This window comes from Talpa occidentalis, unplaced genomic scaffold, assembly GCF_014898055.3.
Source record: "Talpa occidentalis isolate TD23 unplaced genomic scaffold, MPIMG_talOcc4v2.1 talOcc4.8, whole genome shotgun sequence".
Taxonomy (NCBI): domain Eukaryota; kingdom Metazoa; phylum Chordata; class Mammalia; order Eulipotyphla; family Talpidae; genus Talpa; species Talpa occidentalis.
The window spans coordinates 75,910,827-75,931,966 of NW_023605194.1; the positions used below are offsets into that span (position 1 = coordinate 75,910,827).

General features: G+C 45.0%; 1 protein-coding gene across 4 annotated transcripts in view; it reads left to right on the forward strand.

Annotated features, from left to right (window-relative positions):
- Positions 1–1,424: 1,424 nt before the first annotated feature.
- KDM5B (lysine demethylase 5B) overlaps positions 1,425–21,140 on the forward strand; it is a 76,748-nt gene continuing 57,032 nt past the window's right edge. For 3 of the 4 annotated variants that reach the window (XM_054690417.1, XM_037497264.2, XM_037497263.2), the window contains exon 1: positions 1,679–1,882. In XM_054690417.1, the coding sequence (XP_054546392.1) occupies positions 1,679–1,882 (204 nt within the window). Of the gene's footprint in view, positions 1,883–21,140 lie in introns of all 4 variants that reach the window. The other variant, XM_037497262.1, reaches the window with a different exon arrangement.

A 21,140-nucleotide genomic window follows, 5' to 3' on the forward strand; every position in this document is an offset into this window, starting at 1 on the left:
AATAAAACAAAATATGTGAGCACTGTCAGTACAACTTCTGCTCTGGCAAGATAGCTCTCTTGGTGCCTTTTTGTCTTTCTCCTTTTCCTAATAAAGCTGTCTGCAAAATGGGAAAAATAGCAGTACTGACTCACTAGGATGGTTGTGAATATTTATTTATTTTTAAAGATTGATTTATTTATGCATACAAGAACTGGGGTATAGGCCAGAGCTGCGGGGGAATGAGAAGATTCACCAGAGACAGAGTGGGGAGCAGAACAGGCAGATCGACTGAAATACACTGCTGAGGGGAGCAGCAGGGGAGCCAAGAAAGGTCTGCTATACCATGTGGGTAGTTCCCTGGGTGGGGATCAAACTCATGCTGCGGGGACTGCGGATAGCTTCATAGGTTGCCTCTTAACCCCTTGAGACACCAGGGAGGCCCTTGTGAATCTTTAAAGTTAATATATGCGAAAACATAAGAGGCCTGCCTTACACGAGTAAGCATCAGATAAAGAGCTATCATTCATATGCTAATAACACCCGGATTTACATCTCAAGCTCTGATCTAGCACTTTCAGACTTGCACCCTTCAGGAGGCAGGTACCCCAACAGAAGTACCAAAAGACTTTTGGTCATACCAAAGACGACCAAACTCAGGGGGCCAGGAAGTGAACACAGCTTCCTCCAGACTGACTCCTCATATAATCTAGATGACTGCCCAGCAATGTCAAAGGACCCCCATCTACTCTGGCAACAAGCTGGTCATCTGAGTCATTCCTGCTACTCTACTGTCTCTCCCCCATTTACCAACTCGTCCTAATGGAGTCTCCTCCATTGGCACTCCTTCCTCCTAACCTGGGGCACAGCGCCTTCATCTAGGCCCCTCATTTTCTCATCCGGAACAGTCACAAGGCTTTTGCTGCTCTCACATACCGCCTCGCCTGCCTGCTGCTCTTGGACCACGCTTCTCTGCAACACCTTGGCCCTCCAGCCAACAGTCCCACGACACATTAGCTGTGGGCACTTGGGCAAACTGCTTCCTCAACCCGTGGTCCGGGCTGATGGCAAAGGGAAATCCGAGGACGTGCCTCCTGGTCCCACGACCCATCACGCGAAGCAGTTCGCGCAGGGCCCTGCACAGGAGCGCCGAAAAGTGCTCTCGTGCGGCGGGTGCCTCCCGCCCTCGGAGCTGCGCGCCGCTGTCTCCTTCGGGCAGGGCCCGGGCCGGAAGACCCCGGCCCATCCCAGGGGCCGGCGCCGGCCCGGGCTCCCCCAGGGCGCCCTCGTCCCGGGCGCCCGCACGCCGCAGCCACGAGCGCGACGCGGCCGGCTGGGCGCCCGGGGGTGCCGGGGCCGCGGGCTCGCGGGGAGGGTCTGGCAGCAGGGGCGGGCGAGGCCGCCTCGGGGGCCCGCTCGGACCCCGGCGTCCGGGCGGCGGGCGCGGCCCCGCCCGGTTCGGGGGCGGAGCGGGGCGCCGGGTGGGGGCGGGGCGGGACTCTTTTTCCTCGCCGTGGCGGCGGAGGCGCACGGCGTGGGCCGCGGCGAGCGTCGTCGCAGGAGGCTGAGAAAGCCCGAGGTGCCGCCGTTGCTGCTCCCGCCCCGCCGCCGCCCGCCGCGTCCGCCCCGCTCCGGCCCCGGCCCCGGCCCCGGCCCCGGCCCCGGCGCCCCCCGTCGTCGCCCGCGCCGAGCCGCGGCGATGGAGCCGGCCACCGCGCCGCCCCCGGGCCCGCGCCCGGCGCTGCCCCTCGGGGGCCCGGGCCCGCTGGGCGAGTTCCTGCCGCCCCCCGAGTGTCCGGTGTTCGAGCCCAGCTGGGAGGAGTTCGCGGACCCCTTCGCCTTCATCCACAAGATCCGCCCGATCGCCGAGCAGACCGGGATCTGCAAGGTGCGGCCGCCGCCGGTGAGTCACGCCAGCCCGAGCCTGCTCGCGGCGGGGGAGGAGCGCGGACGCGCGGCGCCGGGGCCGGGGCGCGGGTGGCCCCGGCGGCCGCGTCAAGTTTGGGGCGGCCGGGGGGTCGGAGTGGGGCGGGGGCGGCGGAGGGGCCGCGGCGGGGCCGGGCGGGGGCGGCGGGGCCGGCGGGCGGGCGGCGAACGCGCGCGCGGGCGGGCGGGTGTGCGGGCCGGGCCGGGCCGGGCCGGGGTTCGGTTCCGGCTGGAGCGGTGGCAGCGGCGGGGGGTCGCGGGGTGCTGCCTCCCGGAGGCGGGCGGCGGCGCGGGCGTGCGGGGAGGCGCCGCTCGGGGCCGCGGCGGCCTGTGGGTCCTCGCCTGCGCCCCCGGGGTGCGGGGGTGTGTGATGGGGTGGGGGTGGGGGAGTTGCGAGTTGTCGTGCGAGGAGGAAAGTTTTCAATATGGCGGCGGGAGCCCCTGGTCCTTTGTGTGGTGGCGGCGTCGGCCCGGAGCGGCCCTCACCTGGGCGCCCCACCCTCCGACCCGGGCCCCCTCCCCGCCGCGGGGTCCCCGGGCGTCGGGCGTCCCCGGGCCGGGGTCGAGGAGGGGGCGTCCGGCGCGGCCGGGGGGCGGGGAGGAGCCGCGGTCGGCCCGGCGGAGGTGTTGTGGGGGCGTCGGCGTCTGGGGGCCCTCGTGGGCGGCGGGGTGCGGCGGGCGGGGCGCGCCCGATGCCCGCGGGCGCTCGGCCGGCTGGCACGGCCGCCTGGTGGCCCGGCCGCCGCTCCCCGCGGGAGGTGTGGGCTGTGCCGGCGGGGGCTGGGGCCCGAGAGTGGGGGACATGTCAGCGCAGAAGCGCTGCGCGGCCCTCACGCTCACTTCCCGGCCCCCCAAGTCCCGGGGCCGAAGCGCAGGGGCCGACCAGCCCTCCGGCCGAGTGCGGGGCGCCCGGGGCCGGGGCCGGTGTGAGGGTGGGGTGTGTCAGAGATCGACCCTAACGGCCCCAACGTTCGCGAGCAAAGCCGGCCCACTCTCCCCCGGCCCCTGCCAGGTCGCCCCAGCGAGTTGCGCTCCCACCCCCGGGGGCGTTTTTTTCCTCCCACCTTCCGGAGGCTCCGAGTCCGGCCGATTTGGCCTAAACGACGGTTGGACGGGTTGGACCGTTGGGAAGGTTTAACTGCCTGTCCTACAGTTGAGGAATCTTGCCCCCACTCTCCTCCCTGCTCCCCACCCCCACCCCACCCCAGTTGAGGGGGAGCCCCCCCATCCCTTTCTCTCGGAAGCTTGCTCTTTGTAGTGACGTCCGAGGCGCAGGGCTTCTGAGTGTCATCATTGTTTTGGAAAGCTGGTGTGAGAGCGAGCCCCCGAGAGTCCTCTCCCGGGCCCTTTCTCTCGCCCCCGCCCCCCCACCCCCCGCAGGAAAACACGGACAACGTATTTTAATTTTTCCTGGCCAACTTTGAAAATGGAAATGAAATACATCTTTGAAAAACAACCTGGTCGACTAGTACGGGAAAATGTTTGAAAATAGATTCCTTTCTCTTCAGAAGTGGAGGTGGTTGATTCCTTTTGCTTAAGGGCAGTGCATTTCTTTCAAGAGTTAAGGAGGTTTGTAGAAGTTATAGCTATGACTGATGAGAGCTGAGGCTTTCATTCTTGAATAGGTCATGTTTCAAACATTTAGCAGTGTAGCGCTCATGTTTGAAAGGGTGAATATGAATATCGTAGATTTGTGTTAATGGGATTTTATTCAGAAATGAGCATCTTGAGTAATTTCTTTGTAACCAAAATGTGTGGAGTCAGGTTCCTGGGAGCGAGTTGGCCTCCATGTTGGTATTGTGGTTTGCTCTGGCCGGGGTAAACCTTTTATCTTACTTCTCTGCCTTTTATAGGACTCCTTACCCAAAATAATAGTTTTTGCTCTGGTTGGGTTTGGCTATTCATTTTCTCCTCATTGCTAGCAGATTAATGGGAAACTTTGCAAAACGTGTGATTTCATTGCATTTCCCCACTCTGAATGTCAGATGTGATGGCCACCATTTTGTATTGAGAGTATTGCACACTACAGTCTGAGGAAGGGTGTTAAAGAAGCACACATAGTCTGCAGACATAATATTTTGGAGGCCGCCTGTGTGGAGGGGGCTTGCTTACTTCTTTGTTTAACAAACTCCTGTGCCAAGTGGAAAGAGTTTGGGAGTATTTGTTGTTGATATTAACCACAAAAAGGAAAATCTTTCAGAAGTTAAAGCTCTTGAAGAAGGGTCTTGGAACAAAGGCTAGTCTAAACAGCCTTTGTTTTAGAAACTGTTTTGTTTTAGGAAGCTAACTGTGAACAAGTGGTTTCATATAGTCGAAAGCAAACAACAGAAAACCAAGAGGTGTGAAATATTTTCCATGGCCATAGCTGTATAATGTTTGTGTTTCTCGATTTTTGTCTATTGAGAGTTTGGAATAGCAGTTACTGTGTTAAATTGGGGTTTGGGTCTCTTGATAGTTTGCTTGTAGGTGAGGGGGAAGTCACTTCTGTTTCCTTTTGTTCTTTGTATCTTAATGCTGTATATAGTTTCAATTTATAGCTGCTTTCTCAGTGCAGCTCCTAAACTGCTCTGCTTCGGAACTCTTCAGGTTCACAAAATTTTGTGAAAATATAATAAAGATAAATGTGATAAGGCAGCAAATCAAGAAGGCTAGTTAAATCCTGAGTCAAAAAAGTTTAAAGAGTGAACCATTGTTTCAAATTATATCAAGTACGTAGGATAACCAAACCTTAAAAAAAAGGATACAACTTATGTTAACTTTAAAATTCAAATCTTAATTTCCTCCTTCATCTAGAGTCTTTTAAAGTACCAATTATATTTTTTATGTCAGTGTGTTATTTGGAGATGATAATTTTAAGAGATAGTTACCTGCTCAGTAAATAAATTTTTGAGTCTCCAGAATCTGGTTGTAGCATATTTGATAACTTTTACTTTTTTTTTAATAATTATTTTTTGTTGCCCTTGAACAGCTGACATTTGACTATAGAGAGTCATATTCCACAAATTTCTCTTTTGGCAGTGTCCAAAAGTCAGGGATTTAAATCAAACCCCAGATGGTATAGTAGATACATTTTTTCCAACTTTAACTCTTGTGGTTACTAGTTTGATCTTGTAAAACCTTTAAGTGTTTTTTTAAATAGAGTTACCATCTTTGAGTGAGCCTCTTGATTCCACCCTAATTAGGATCAGGGAGGAACTTAAATACAGCATTCTCTGTGTAGTAGAGGTGTTAATGATATGGAGGCATGGAGTCTGTTCTGTGTGTCATGCCCCTCATTTTGGGTTTGATTGACTTTGGCCTAATCCTGTTGTTTCCCACTTTCTTTGGTTTCGTGAATCCTTTCTGTACTTCAGTTTTTTTGGTCACCTATAAGTCTTTAACATTTGAAGAAGAGAATTAGCAGTAGAAATATTTGCGCAAAGGGAAACCTTAGTTTGATTGAGATGTAATTCATACACATTTCAATTCACCCGTTTAATGTGCAATTCAGTGGTTTTAAATATTTTTAGAGCTGTACTGGCAGCATCACAATCTTAGATCATTTCATCATTCCTAAAAGAAACTCCCTTATCCACTCATAACTATATTTTAAGAATTTAGGTTTATACTGCCCTGAAGAAAAACATTATTTCTTTTCACTTGGTAGGAGGCTGAAGTTCTACAGTTTTAGTTCGAAAGTGTCTGCCTTAAACAAAGCAAAACCAAACTTCATTTGTTGTTGTCTTTGAATGGGTGCTAAATTTGACTTTGCCAGTGGTAAACTGGTCATACTAGGAGCTGCAAATGTATCCATCTAGTTCTACTGATTAACAAAATTAATAAAAGTTTTGAGTGAAATGTGAGGGATAGTACGAGAGGCAGTTAAAGATTCCCATCCTCAACCCCACATGAAAAATTTCCCTTCCTGTGATTATAGGATTTGTTTTTAAGTGGGCAGTCTTAATCTTTTTAAAGAGTCAAACGAATAGAGAATTGCTTAAGAAGTATTAATAAATGATCTGTATTAAAGCTGGGGTTTGAATTCTATCTTTACTGAGAGAGATATTAATAAAGTAGAGAAAATTATTTGTCCTCAGTTTCCTTCTTTCTCTCTTTGATACTTTGTTTATTCAACAACAGCAAAGTCTAGTATGGGTGAGATGGTGAGATGCCTTGATAACCGGAACACAGAAATCTGCCACTGAGTTTTCTTTTAGAAAAGCAAAAAATTATCATTGTATAATATCCGATGAAGAAAAAAATTGAGGGGGCCTCCCTGGTGGTACAGGGGTTAAACACACAACACTGTCAAACAGTTGCCAGCCACTGCAACATGAGTTCCATCCCCAGCCAGAGATCTGACCCACATGGCCCAGCAGACCTCTCCTGTCTTGCCGACTATTCCCCTCAGCAGTGTATTTCAGTCGATCTGCCAGTTCTGCTCCCCACTCAGTCTCTGGTGAATCCTCTCACCCCCCCCCCTTGCACTCTGGCCTACAACCCAGTTCTTGTATGCATAAAAATAAATAAATCTGTTAAGAAAAGGAAAAAATCGAATCTGGTTTGTATGTAAAGGGATCTTTTTATAGATATTTGTACCTTCTCAGTACTGTCTTAGACTACATTAAAGTTGACTATAGAAAAGATTAAGAGAAAGTTTCTGCCCCTCAAAATCAGATATGCTGATTAGGTTCCTAGCTCTGGTTCCAGAAAGCAGACTTGACTTGTGTATCTCTTTTCAAAGGCCACCTATGGATTTTGAGAAATGTAACCCAGCAAAACTTTGCTCTCCCCTTGCACAGTCCCTTCAGCTTGGTTTGTGTTGTGCAGTTTTTCCTAAGAGAATTAATATTCTCTGGAGATTATGCTAATATGCCTATTACAAGTACACATGATCATTGCCACCTCAAGAAAAAGACAATTAGGTGGAATAATGTTAGGAACTGAAGGATGGCTACACTTTTAGAAACTTGTTAAGTTTGGGTGAGTTGAAGCCGGAATCACCTCATCAAAGGTGTAGTGATGATTTCCTTTAGGTGTAAGTGCCTGAAGTGATACTTTGGGAAAGCCAGAGAGGTTACGGAACTGCTTTGGTTAGTAGTTGGATTATTTAAATTTTGTGAAGCGAATGACTGCACTTTAAAATCTGAAATGTAAACTTACAGTACAGCTACATGATTGCCTTTAACACTGGAGGGTTTGGTCTGTGAGAATGGCAAGTGGTGCACCCAACCTTCTTTCGCTGGAAAGTTGCAGAGGCTGCCCAGAACCCATGTTCCTGAGACTTGTCCCTTTCCCCAGATGGAAATCACAGCCAGACCCCAGTGACTAGAGGATGGAGCTGTGTACTTGACTATGAAGGAACGGGTCAGCCTGGCACCTGCTCAGAGGATCTTGTGCAGGATGTGATGCTGAAGAGTGAGGTAGCCGTGGTCTTGCTAGCATCACCCACTTCCAGAGCAACTCTGATCTCTTTTCTCTAGACCATGAGGAGCCTAGGAGCCGTTAGCAGTAGAGCAGGCCCTAAAGGTTACATCTCAAAAAATAAGAAGGTTGTCCTACTTAACTAAAACAATAATCATGTGCAAAATTTAAAATGCCTCAAAATCATCAGTTTTTTATTTTTTTTTAAATTTAAGATTTATTTTATTTATTTATGCGTACAAGAACCTCTGGGGTGTAGACCAGAGGTGCAGGGGGTGAGAGGATTCACCAGAGACAGAGGTGGGAGCAGAACAGGCAGATCTACTGAAATACACTGCTGAGGGGAGCAGTGGGTGAGACAGAAGAGGTTTGCTCCCCATGTGGGTAGCTCCCTGCCTGGGGATTGAACTCAGGTTGCCAGTGGCTGGAGATAGCTTGATAGCCCTGAGACTTTAACTCCTGTGCCACCAGGGAGGCCCCAAATCTTTAGTTCCTTTTTTTTTTTTTTTTTTTAAAGATTTATTTATTTATACAAGATCCAGGGTACAGACCAGATGCATGGGAGGGTGAGAGGGTTCACCAGAGACAGAGCTGGGAACGGAACAGGCAGACTGAGTGAAATACACTGCTGAGGGGAGCAGCGGGCGCGGCAGGAGAGGTCTGCCGTGCCGTGTGGGACCCTCGCTGGCTGGCCGGGATCGAACCATCGAACCGGCGCTGCAGAGGCTGCGGACAGCTTCACAGCGCTGTGCTCAACCACCTGCGCCACCAGGGAGGTCCAAATCATCAGTTCTTGATGAAAACGTTCTTTACCTGTCAAATACCAGATCGAGTGGACTGTTATTTAAAGTAAGGAATTGACTTAAGAACCATCTTAAATGCAGTGAAGTATGCATTTTTTTCTGTAGATTTGTGGATTTCCATAGATTTGGTGTTTTTCAGTTCATTAAATTTATACATTTTTTTAAAAAGATTTATTTATTTATGCATACAAGAGCTGGGGCACAGGCCAGAGATGTTGGGGGTGAGAGGATTCACCAGAGACAGAGTGGGGAACAGAACAGGCAGATTGACTGAAATATACTGCTGAGGGGAGCAGGGGGTGAGCCGGGAGAGGTCTGCTGCGCCGTGTGGGTTATTCCCTGGCTGGCCAGGTACCAAACTTGTGCTGCTGCGGATTGCCTCATGGTGCGTTGCTTAACCCCTTATGCCACCAGGGAGGCCCAATTTATTCATTTTGATATACAGAAAAAAACTTGAGTTGTGAGAGACTTGTTTTAAAACATGACAATTGTATGCAGCCTAATAGGGGGCTCTTTTTTAAAGATTTATTTATTTATGCATACAAGAACTGGGGTACAGGCCAGAGGTGTGGGGGAGGGGGGCTGAGAGGATTCACAAGAGATAGAGTGGGAAAGAGAACAGACAGATTGACTGAAACACACTGCTGAGGGGAGCAGCGGGCGAGTCAGGAGAGATCTGCTGCGCCATGTGGGAAGCACCCTGGACCAGGGATCGAACTTGTGCTAAAGTGGCTGTGGCTAGCTTCATAGGTTGCATCTTAACCCCTTGCACCACCAGGGAGGCCCCGAGATACTGTATTTTTAACAACTCCAGAAATGTTCACTTTTCTGCCATCTTTGGTGCATTTGCCTTTTACAGTACTCTGTTTATGACTTATGAGGAGGAACTGCCTGTCTGTAGGGCAGTGAGACATTCCTGTTCCTTGATTGTAAGATGTTTGGAACAAGGAAGTGAAATATTAGTTACTGAATTCATTCTTATAAGTCCGTTAAAGAAAAAGTCAACCAAATCTTTAATTGTAGACCATTCCTTTTAAAGTATCCTTGGTCATGCTTTAGACATGGCCTAGATTCATCCTATCTTCATTTTTTTTAAACCTTTCTTTCTAAACACAAAAGCTAGTTACTTTGTTTTGCCAGAACCATTGTTTTAGAACATAAATAAAAATTTTTAATTATGAAAATAGTCAAACATATACAAAGGCATAGACATAGAGTCTCTTTATTTTGTGGTCCTGGACATAGAGTATGATGTTACTCTTTGCACATTGGCATTGAGCATGAACTAGTGCCTTTTAGTTGTAGAGGACAATTTCAATTTTGTCTTATTTGAGTATGAGTAAGATTTGGATAATGAGGAAAGAGAGATCCAGCCTTTAGTGAATGATGGTCACTTTCCTCAGTAGGATGAGCATTGTATTTCTCAGTGCTGGTCTTTTGCTTTGTTATACATCTGGTACATGTTGGCACCTGTGCAGAAAATTTGACCATCTTCTGGTTAACTTTGGGTAGGCGGGGTTTGGTAGTGGGAGGGGGATGGAATGTGCAGTGGATAGAGGGCACTCTGCCAACACAGTTTACCTGTATTTCTGTCTGCCAAACTTTATCTTTTTTTTTTTTAATATTTATTTATTTATGCATACAAGAGCTCTGGGGGGCAGGCCAGAGATGGGGGCAGTGAGAGGACTCACCAGAGACAGAGCGGGGAATAGAAAAAGCAGACTGACTGAAACACACTGCTGAGGGGAGCAGCGGGTGAGACAGGAGCGGCCTACCTCACCATGTGGGTTTCTCTCTGGCCAGCCAGGGATCTAACTCCTGCTGCAGAGGCTGCAGACAGCTTCATAGTGCGGTGCTTAACCCCTTGCACCACCTGAGAAGGCCCTGCCAAACTTTACCTTAACTGAGGTGGGAGATAGGAGTAACCAAGAAATAGAATAAAGGTCTTTTTTGAAAAGGCACTTTAAGGAATTCTAATGAGTTGTTGGTTAAGTTCTCTTTTTGTTAAGATGATGGTTTGACTTTAAGCCTGGATGTTGTTGCGGTTTCTGATCTCAGCAGTATTGCTAGTATTTATGTGCTATCAAATGTTCAGAGTGGCTTCTTGAAGAATCAGGTTATTGAAAAACTTTTTTCCAAAAACTCCTTAAAATTTAGTCATTCATCCCCCCTCACTACAGTAGTAACTTTCTTTTTCAGATAGGAGACTAGTTTCAGGCAGATAATGAGATAATGAATGACTTCTAAGAATTTCTTGATTCTGGGCCTCCCCGGTGGCGCAGCGGCTGAGCGCTGGGTTGCGAAGCTGCGCGCGGCCTCTGCGGCGCCGGTTCGATCCCCGGCTGCTCCCCGGCCACCAGAGGAGGGTCCCACATGGCGCGCAGACCTCTCCTGCCGCCCGCTGCTCCCCTCAGCAGTGTACTTCGGTCCTTCTGCCTGCTCTGCTCCCCGCTCTGGCTCTGGTGAATTCTCTCGCCCTCCCGCCCTTCTGACTGTACCCAGTGCATGTATAAACAAAACAAACAAACAAACCAGCAAACAAATAAATAAAGCATGCCTCTATAAAAAAAAAAAAATAAATAAAATAAAAAAAAAAAGAATTTCTTGATTCCATTTCACAGTTACAGGGAGATGATGTAATGGCTTCTAAGTATTTGTTGATTCCATTTTACATGGTAATTTTTTTTTTTTAAAGATTTATTTATTTATGCATACAAGACTGGGGGTAGGCCAGAGGTGCGGGGGAGGTGAGAGGATTCACCAGATACATAGCAGGGGAGCAGAACCGATGATCTACTGAAATACACTGCTGTGGGGAGCAGTGGGCGAGACAGGAGAGGTCTGCTGCGCCATGTGGCTAGCTCCCTGGCCAGCCAGGGATCGAACTTGTGCTGCAGTGACTGGCTATAGCTTGATAGGGCTGTCTTTAACCCCTGCGCCACCAGGGAGGCCTGTAATTGTTATTTTAAACAGCTGTAAAATTTAAGGAATATTTTAAAGGGATAAAAGTAAGTTTTACAAAGGAAATGTGTGTTTATTACGTTTTATGAGTCAGTTCTCTATTATGCAAAAGAAGTCACTGTTTCTAGAATTCTATGTAAAGTGGGTAGAATTTCATTCATGACCTTGAACAAAATCATTTTTCTTAAGGAGACCTGACATGAACCTAGAGCTGCTGTCCAGATTAATTAGTTGATGAATTAATTGTAAGGCGCTTAATCTAACCAAGACCTTATAAGATCACTGCTAAGAAGAGTCTGGACAGATTAGGAAGGCAGAGGTTAGTGCCAAATATACATCCTTCACCTCCCCTACAGTGAAGAGATTTTTTAAAAGTAGAACCTGAAAAGTCAAAAGCATCAAACTAGAACATAGAAAATGTAATTGTTCCATTGGTTTAGTTAAAACTTTATTGTACCTGGATCTTTATAAAAATTAATGAGATTGGGCCTCCCTGGTGGCACAGGTGTTAAAGACAGCACTATCAAACTATCGTCAGCCACTGCAGCATGAATTCGATCCCTCATCTCCAGAAGGCCAGGGAGCAACCCACACGGCACAGCAGATCTCTCCTGTCTCGCCCACTGCTCCCCTCAGCAGTGTATTTCAGTAGATCCTCATGTTCTGCTTCCCACTGTCTCTGGTGAATCCTCTCACCCCCCACGTACCTCTGGCTTACACCCAGTTCTTGTATGCATAAATAAATAAAACTTTAAAATATATATATATATAAATTAATGAGATTAAGTTTTTCCCAGGTAGAACTTTTTTTTTTTTTTAAGATTTATTTATGCATACAACAACTGGGGTATAGGCCAGAGGTGGGGATGGGGGATGGTGGTGAGAGGATTCACCAGAGACAGGGGTGGGGAACAGAACAGGCGGATTGACTGAAATACACTGCTGAGGGGAGCAGTGGGGTGAATCAGGAGAGGTCTGCTGTGCCATGTGGGTTAGCTCCCTGGCCAGGGATCAAATAGTGCTGAGACTTAACCCCTTGCAGCACCAGGGAGGTCCTCTTTATTAACAACTAGAAACTTACAAAAAATAAATTATAATCATATCAGTCCAGATTCCCCAATTTTTTGTTCTAATATATTTTCTGTTCTTAGACTTCATGATATTGCCTCTTAGGTGAACTCTAATACCCCATTTCTACTAGTGCAATTTAAAAATGCTTTGTCTTGAGTCAATTTATTCATACTTTTTTCTAGATATATTAAAACACTTTCCAATGTTATATATAGCAAGTCTTAAATCTTTGGAAGTTGAGTACTTTAGTTGTGAGTATGCACCTACACTCAGATTTCTCTTTCTAACTATGCCCCTTGTATGGCCCAGTGTAGATTTTTGTACAGTGCTGCAATAATGGTTGCCATTTCACTGAGTTAATCAAACTAATGTTCGGAGATGTGAAGCGTGAGGTTAGTGTGTTTTGAGCTCTTGGTTGGAGCTTTTATTAAACACGCATTCCTGAACTCCAGACAGCAGATCCTGAAAACATTACCATGTTACTCTAATCACCTAACTCCAGAAACAAAGAACAGATCCCTATCAAAGCCACATAATTCCACAGTTTTTTAAGGCAAGATCCTCCCAATTTTCTGTGTGGTTGTACCAACTCATCATTTGGTGATTGTTTTTTTTTTAAAGATTAGTTATTTATACAAGCACTGGGTACAGTCAGAAGCGCGGGAGGGTGAGAGAATTCACCCGAGTCAGAGCGGAGAGCAGAGCAGGCAGACTGATGAAGTACACTGCTGAGGGGAGCAGCGGGCGGGAGGAGAGGTCTGCGCGCCATGTGGGACCCTCACCCTGTGGCCAGGGATCGAACCGGCGCTGCAGAGATTGTGGGCAGCTTCACAACCCAGAGCTCAACCGCTGTGCCACTGGGGAGGCCCCATTTGGTGATATTTAAACCAGATAGTAGAGTCTCATCCTTGCCAGGCTTTAGGTTGGAGGAAGAGACAGGACTGAGCAGGATCTCTTAGCATCTGTGTGCCAGTGTCTCTTCATTTATGGGATAGGGTTTGAGGAGGTGGAGATGAGAAAGGTCCATAAGGGGAATTTTGGGACATATAATCTCCATTTTGTAAGTTTCCAGCTATTCCGAGCTCTACCTTCGCCTAGAGAAGCTCTTTTGTCAATATTACCCTGCATCTTTGGACAACTTGAGAAGCCTCTCAGATTTTCCAGTGGGAGGCTGGCTTGAAGGGTGTTGGTTTGGGTTTTAAAAGTGGTACTTGATGGTGGTCCATTCTCCTGGGTTCCTCTGTAGCTACTTCTTTTTTCTTATCTTTTGAAATGAACAGGGTTTAGAATTTGATTTCAGATGCAAGAGAATTTGGTTTTGGAAGTTAGTTTTAGCTAGATAAAAAACAAAAACTGTGCCTCCCTGGTGGCGCAAGGGGTTAAGCACCACACTATGAAGCAATTCGCAGCCTCTGCAGCACGAGTTCAATCCCCGGGCAGCCAGGGAGCAACCCACATGGCGCAGCAGACCTCTCTTGACTCACCCGCTGCTCCCCTCAGCAGTGTACTTCGGTCCATCTGCCTGTTCTGTTCCCCACTCTGTCTCTGGTGAATTCTCTCACCCCCCTGCACCTCCGTCCTGTACCCCAGCTCTTGTATGCATAAATAAATAAATCTTTAAAAAAAGAAACTGAAAAAATAGAGATTTCATGGAAAGAATACTGGAGTAGGAATCAAAACATTTGACTTCTGGTCATCCAGAGCTGGTAGCCTTCAGTGGGTCATGACTGTAGAGTTTCTGTTGCTAAAATGGGGTGATACTGGCCTTGCTTACATAGTGAGCCCTAAATAGAGGTAAATAAACTTGTTCAAAGTATGCCAATGATGGGGCCAGGATTTGAACCCAGGCAGCACAGTCCTGAGGGAGTGTTCTGCACCACTGTTTATAGTGCCTATAGCAGGGGCACCATTGTGATGACATGAGGTGGTTGCGGGAAAGTCATTGTCTTCACCTTTTTGCTTATACATTTTGTATCCTGGTAGGCCACCTCATTATTCATTTTTTCAGCAGAAAGCATTTTTGTTACTTGGCTTTTGCTGCCACAGTAGGATAATTTTATAGCTAAGGAAACTGCTCATGGTAAGTGACATGTTTAAGGTGACAGCTTTTAAAATGCAAGTTGGGGAGTTCCCAGTCATGACATTTTACTTCCAAGCTCAGTCCTTGCTTCCTGCTATGCAGTGGGCTCCTGTAGGCACGGAAATCAGCAGGCTGTTCTCTACGCTCATGGTTCTTTTAGGAGGGAGACTGGTTTTCCCTCCCTTCCTCTGGCCACCAGAGACGGCCACCAGGAAATGAATTCAATGGTAAGCTTCACATTGACAGTATCAAAGCACCCTTTAGTTTTTTCTGTTATATTTGTCTTTACAATTTATAATATTTAAATCATACTCTTTATTTTGGTTTCTCCACATGCATGAGCTTATCTATTTCAGGTATTGTTGTTTGGCTCATTTGTGTTGAAATTTCTGGCTCTTGTACTTCAGAACCCACTCGACTCCTATTGGATAAGTTTTAAGACTGAGAGGTCGGGGCCTCCCTGGTGGCACAAGGGGTTAAATCTCAGCACTGTGAGGCTATTGGCAGCCCCAGCCACATGGCGCAGCAGACCTCTCCTGGTTAGGCCGCTGCTCACCTAACCTCAGCAGTGTATTTCAGTAGATCTGCCTGTTCTCACTCTGTCTCTGGTGAAGCCTCTCACCCTTCTCCCCCACCCTACACTTCTGCTCTATACCCCAGCTCTTATATGCGTAAATAAATAAAATAAATCTTTAAAAAAAAAAAAAAGACTGAGAGGTCCTCTTGAATTTCCCTTGTGTCCCATCAGTCATTCTGAGCTCCACCCCAGAAGAACTGAATTGGAACTTAATATAGGGCCCAAGTGTTTGACTATTTAGAAGCTCCTCTTGTCATTCTAAAGCTCAACTAGGTTTGTAAGCTCTTAATTTAAATAGTTCCCTGTTGAGGCATAGGCCACAGTTCATAGAAGGAATTCTCTTACCTATTGTCTTTGTATTAATAGGAATTCTTAACTCTGCTACAGGAAATTCTTTGTTGCTGTGTTGATGGGTATAATAATGATTTGGATCTTGAGGTTGGTTGTGAATTCAATCAGTTATTTATTGACATGTAAGTACTAGTCATATGTTCAGGTTCTAGGGTTTTAGATATGAGTTAAATAGTTTCCACTTAAACTCATGGTCTGTTGGAGAAAGTTATGCAACTGCATTCTATAGTATGATGTGTGCAAGGAGTAGAAGTTGTATGTAGGGTGTTTGAAGATAATAGTGTTGGAAGGATATGGAGGTAGGTGGCGTATATGACAAGGGGGCTCCCTGGGATCTCTGGGAAAGCTTTGGATTAGGGAGGCACCAGGGGTATAGAATAATGAGGGTCATGACAGAACCAAGGAAACACCAACATTTATTTGAAGAAGAAAGAGAATCTCGCTGGAAGCAGCAGGAGATATGTTGGGAAGCCAAGGAAATAAAAGGAAGTTTGTTGAGAAGTTAATATTTCAGTCTTAATATGACTTCATGGTGATGATTTTCTTAAGCCTCCACCCCATGCACAGCTGCAAATCCTTCTATTTATATCCTGGAAAAGTAGATAACAGAATTTTTATAGTGTGTGTTCCATTGATACTAGTCAGCCTTTTCAATCAGCACCAGTTTTATCTGGCTGCAGCTTCCTCATATTTTAGGTTAAACTGAGTTATCTTTCAATATTAAATTGAATATTCAGTGTGGCAATAAACTGATGGCAGTTGATGGCAATTGATAGTGCTAACACAGCAATAATTATACAGTTTGGTTTGATGTATATCATAGGATATATTTATGTTAGTATCTATGGAGGGAAGACAGTCATCTACCACCCCAAACTGAGCATGCTTGTGTATTAGTGCATCCATCTCTCTTTAAACAGGAGATCTACCATTAATGCATGGTCAGAATTATAGCATATTGAATAGACTGGCAAGCTGCCCTTGTGTAAATATTAAATGATCTGACATCGGGATAAACAGCAGTTTTCTAGCAATTCTAGTTCAGGTTCACACTTCAGTCTTTCACTTTTGCTATGGCTATTAGGGACAAGAGATATTCTAAAAAAATTTTTTTTCCCACTTTTAATGTTAGAATTGCAGTCATGTCTTAATTTCAGTAGAACTAACTTTCATATTTGCATTTAATGAAATGTATGGCTTACACTATGTGTTTCTTTTTTTTGTTTGTTTAATTACAAAATTGTCTTTAGATGGACATGGAACAAAACAAAGATTTTGTAATGTTTCAGTGTCTTCTCTGAGGCTCAGACTGATTTTTAATCATTACTGTCCTTTTCCTGACCTTGATTTTGAATCTCTAGGAGTGCCCAGTCTGTAAAGCACTGACGGTGGAGAGCATGCGTTTACAGATCTAATGAGGCCTTAAAGTTAGGTGTGGGATGTTTAACTTTGCCTGCCCTTGGTGCCCAGGTAGGTTTGGGTGTTGCTGGTGGAAGGTTGAGGGGGCAGAGTCCAATCTCTTTCCTACACCCTTTCCTTGACAAACAAATCAGTTTTGCAAACTTTCTGATGTATTTAGTCTTTTCATAATCATAGCAGCCTCAGTTTTCTGCCAGAAATGGTCTTTTTCCACTGGGATCATAAGTATGAAAGAAAACAAAATAAAAAATACTAAATAATTTACTGGGAATGGGGAGAACTGTAGCAGCATAGTTTCTTGATAAATCCTGTATGGCTTGGTGTAGCAATATTGAAGTAATATTTACACCAATTATTAATATAATTGCTATAGGGGAAATGGATTTGAAATTTCTCATGTTCAATAATTTGTGTCATCATAAGATAGCTATCAATGACTTGAAAGAAATAGTGTTTTCTAGCTAACTTTTTGGGATCTATCCATTTTCAGTGGGTTGTCAATCTTTAAAATAGTGCTTCTTTATAGACCTGATAAGACATTGGCAGTATCCAAAATCCAAATTAATCACTCTAGTAGATCTCTATTAGGGATATGTAGAAGAGTAAGGCTCTCTCTTTGACAGTTATTTTCTTCTGTTTTTTTTTTTTTATTTTAACATTCATGTATGCATACAAGAAGTGGGGTACAGGCCAAAGGTGTGGGGGGTGAGAGGATTTACCAGAGACAGAGTGGGGAGCAGAACAGGCAGATTGACTGAAATACACTGCTGAGGGAAGCAGTGAGTGAGTCAGGAGAGGTCTGCTGTGCCATGTGGGTAGCTCCCTGGCCAGGGATTGAACTCATGTTGCAGTGGCTGCCAATAACTTCATAGGTTGCATCTTAACCCCTTGCGCCACCAGGGAGGTCCATTTTCTTGTGTTCTTTTATTAAGATGATGATACTTACGGTGCGTCTATTGGTTGTCGGAAAAATCATGACGCATTTTTGCTTGAAAAACAATATATATGTGGCTTGGAAGAAAACTTTTTTAGCTTTGGGAAGCAGTATCAACGAAAAGATTATTTTACATCTTCACACGATTTTGACAATAATACATTTAAGTCATTTTGAGGTCCTGCAAATACAGGTGATCATTGTCAAGTTTTGTAAAAAGTGATGAGAAACTTATTAGAACTAATGATTAGAAATTAATCCCATGACATATACCCTAGTTACCATTATACAGTTGATCCCTGTACAACAGGAGTTTGGACTGTGGGGGTCCACTTATACATTTTTTTGTTTTCCTTTTCTCTGCTTGGGCAGTTGGGCATGTGGGTGGGATGGTGGGATGCATGTACTCAGCAAACTGCTGATAGGGTTTGGTTGAATCTGAGGATCTGGAACCCACATATGTGGATGGCCAAGTTATGTGTGGATTTTTAATTGTATTGAATCAGTGCCTTCAGCCCCTGCCTTGTTTAGGGTCAGCTTTGTTCTTTTCTAATACATCATCCTAGAAATGTTGTCTTTCCATTCTGAATATTTTATATTCAGAAATCTTCTAAACATGAAACTGAAAACTGATGGCTTTTGCCAGACTCTGTGAGTTAGCGTTTTAACGAAATCCTTATATTTTGGTACTTTTAAAAAATGCGATTATAGGGCCTCCCCGGTGGCGCAGCGGTTGAGCGCTGGGTTGCGAAGCTGCCCGCGGCCTCTGCGGCGCCGGTTCGATCCCCGGCTGCTCCCCGGCCACCGGAGGAGGGTCCCACATGGCGCGCAGACCTCTCCTGCCGCCCGCTGCTCCCCTCAGCAGTGTACTTCGGTCCTTCTGCCTGCTCTGCTCCCCGCTCTGACTCTGGTGAATTCTCTCACCCTCCCGCGCTTCTGACTGTACCCAGTGCATGTATAAACAAAACAAACAAACAAACCAGCAAGCAAATAAATAAAGCATGCCTCTATAAAAAAAAAAATGCGATTATAAAAAAAGTTCATGACTATATGGATAGTTTCAGGATCTTTTTGGTAGTAGGACTTGAGAAAAAACTGGATTGACAGTAAACCTTTCCTAAAAATTTTCGCATTGTACAAAATATAGACCAAGAAGTGATTGTTGGTGACTGCAAAAAACACTTGTATGGACTATATTTGAAATCTTGATTATTTCTATTAAACTAGACAGCAAAGAGATTTGCAAAGTGCCTCTCATTGTACAGTATTTTGCTTTTCAAATGATTGACATTTTAAAAATGTCTTTCAATTTTTTTAGATCAACAGATAAGTCATTTAAACTGAAGCTCCTTGAGGCGCTCAATTTTTAAGAATTTGAAAAGGGTCCTTTCAAAGGGGGCCAAAAAAATGGGAGCATTGTTATAATAACAAAAAGGGAAACACTGAGAAGGCATAAGTCTAGGCTCTGTGGGTAAGAGATTTCTCTCCCTTGCCTTGTATTTGTGTGTGTTTCTGTACTCACCCATCTAAGAGCCTTAATGAAACCAGTAGGGGATTTGGTAAAAACTTCAGTAATTCAGGCTTCTATGGGGTGAAAATTTGGAAGTATTTTCTGAAGTGCAAACACTACATTTCCCTGTATAACCAATAACATTAAAATGTTGGTCTAAATTTGTTATTTTATTAATTTAAGAAAATTAATAAACAGATATGTTTTGTTTCTTGAGCTCTGTGGAGTCAGAAGAGTTTGGAATATAAAACACAAGAATTTGAATAATTTTTCTTAAATAGCTTTTTTTTTAAAAAAAAAGATTTTATGCATATAAGAACTGGGGTACAGGCCAGAGGTGCAGGGGGTTGAGAGGATTCACCAGAGACAGAATGGGGAGAACAGGCCGATCTACTGAAATACACTACTGAGGGGAGCAGCAGGTGAGACAGGAGAGGTCTGCTGTGCCATGTGGGTCAGCTCCCTGTTGGTGGATCAAACTCTTGCTGTAGTGGCTGGTGACAGCTTGACTTTAACCCCTGCACCACCAGGGAGGGGCCCAGCTTTATTTTAAACCTATTGTTGCCTAGCTTTGCCCTCATAAGAGAATACACAGTCAGGAAGTTTTATGTGGAGGGCACACAGGATGTCATGGTTAATATAAAATTCTGCGATCATGGAACCATACATGGACTTGCCCATTAGAGTTGCATTTTAATGTATAGACTGAATTCATTGCCATCAGTTCCTCAGCAGATCCATTGTTACCTGCTTCTACTCATGAATTTAGGAACCTAAGCAGTCTTAGAAGCTTTTTAAGCATGAAAATCTGATGGAATATTCTATTTTAAAATGCAAGGTTGCCTGTGTCTCAAAACCAGAAAAATACACATTTAATGGGCTTTGTATAGCATATATTAATTTATGAATTCCATTTTACACTATTGTATGAAAAGATTAGAAAATTGAAACCACAAAACCACCACCATCCCCAAACGGAGAGTGTACTTCAGGCCTCTGAAACTAAAACTTTGCCATGTAAGCATTTCCTAATAGGTAACGATTTTTACCATTTACTTTGTGTAAATGCCAGCCATCTATCTGAAGACTTTCCCTGTATTATTTCATTTAAGTCTCATAGTTATCCTGTTTTTTCATGTATGGAAGGTCAGGGAGATGAGTCTAAAAGCCATAGCATGGAGTAGGGCCAGGATGTGAACACAGGCAGACAGTGTGACTCTCCAGAGTCTGTTCTCTTTAATGTTTGTTTTACTGTCCAAGGGAAAGGTAAATGGCACCACTGTGCTTTTAATATGAGCATTGGAGGCGGGGTAGGGAGCCTTAAATTTAACCTTTATTGAAATTGCTATGGTGAAAATTGCTAGTTGGCAACTAGATGCCAATTAGAGTTGGACTAAAAGGCTAGCACTTTTATTTATTTTTTTAATTTTTATTTTTACATCATTGTTCATTTTTAAACAATATTTGCTTCCCCCTCCCCCTCAGATATAGTCCCCATAGAGTTTCCTTCACCAATGCACCCATGCACCATCACCTCAGTCCCCGTGCTCCTCTCTCCCTCCCTCTGATCCCTCTCCCTCCTCCTCCCCTGCAGAATGTCTCTGATTTATAATTGTCTGTTTTTGCTTTGCTGTGTTTTGTACTGTTATTATTTTTTTACGCTGATGTCTTATTTGGTTCCTCTATATTCTTGCTATAAGTGAAACCATTCAATATTTTTCTTTTTTCCTTTGGCTTATTTCACTGAGCATAATTCCTTCTAGCTCCACCCATGTTGCTGCGAATGGCATGAGTTTATCTTTTTTGCTTGCTGAATAATAATCCATTGTGCATATATGCCATATCTTCTTGATGCTACATCTTCTATATGCCACATCTATTTTTGGGCAAAATATATAGAAGAAAACATAGGTAAAACACTACAAGACATACATCGCAATATCAGCTTTAAAGACTCATCACCCAAAGCACAGAAAGTCAAGGAAAAGATAAACACCTGGGATTACATCAGACTGAAAAGCTTCTGCACGGCAAAAGAGACATTAACCAAAACAGAGAGATACCCCACTGATAGGGAAAAAATCTTTGCACTCCAGTCAACTGGTAAGAGACTGATCACAAAGATA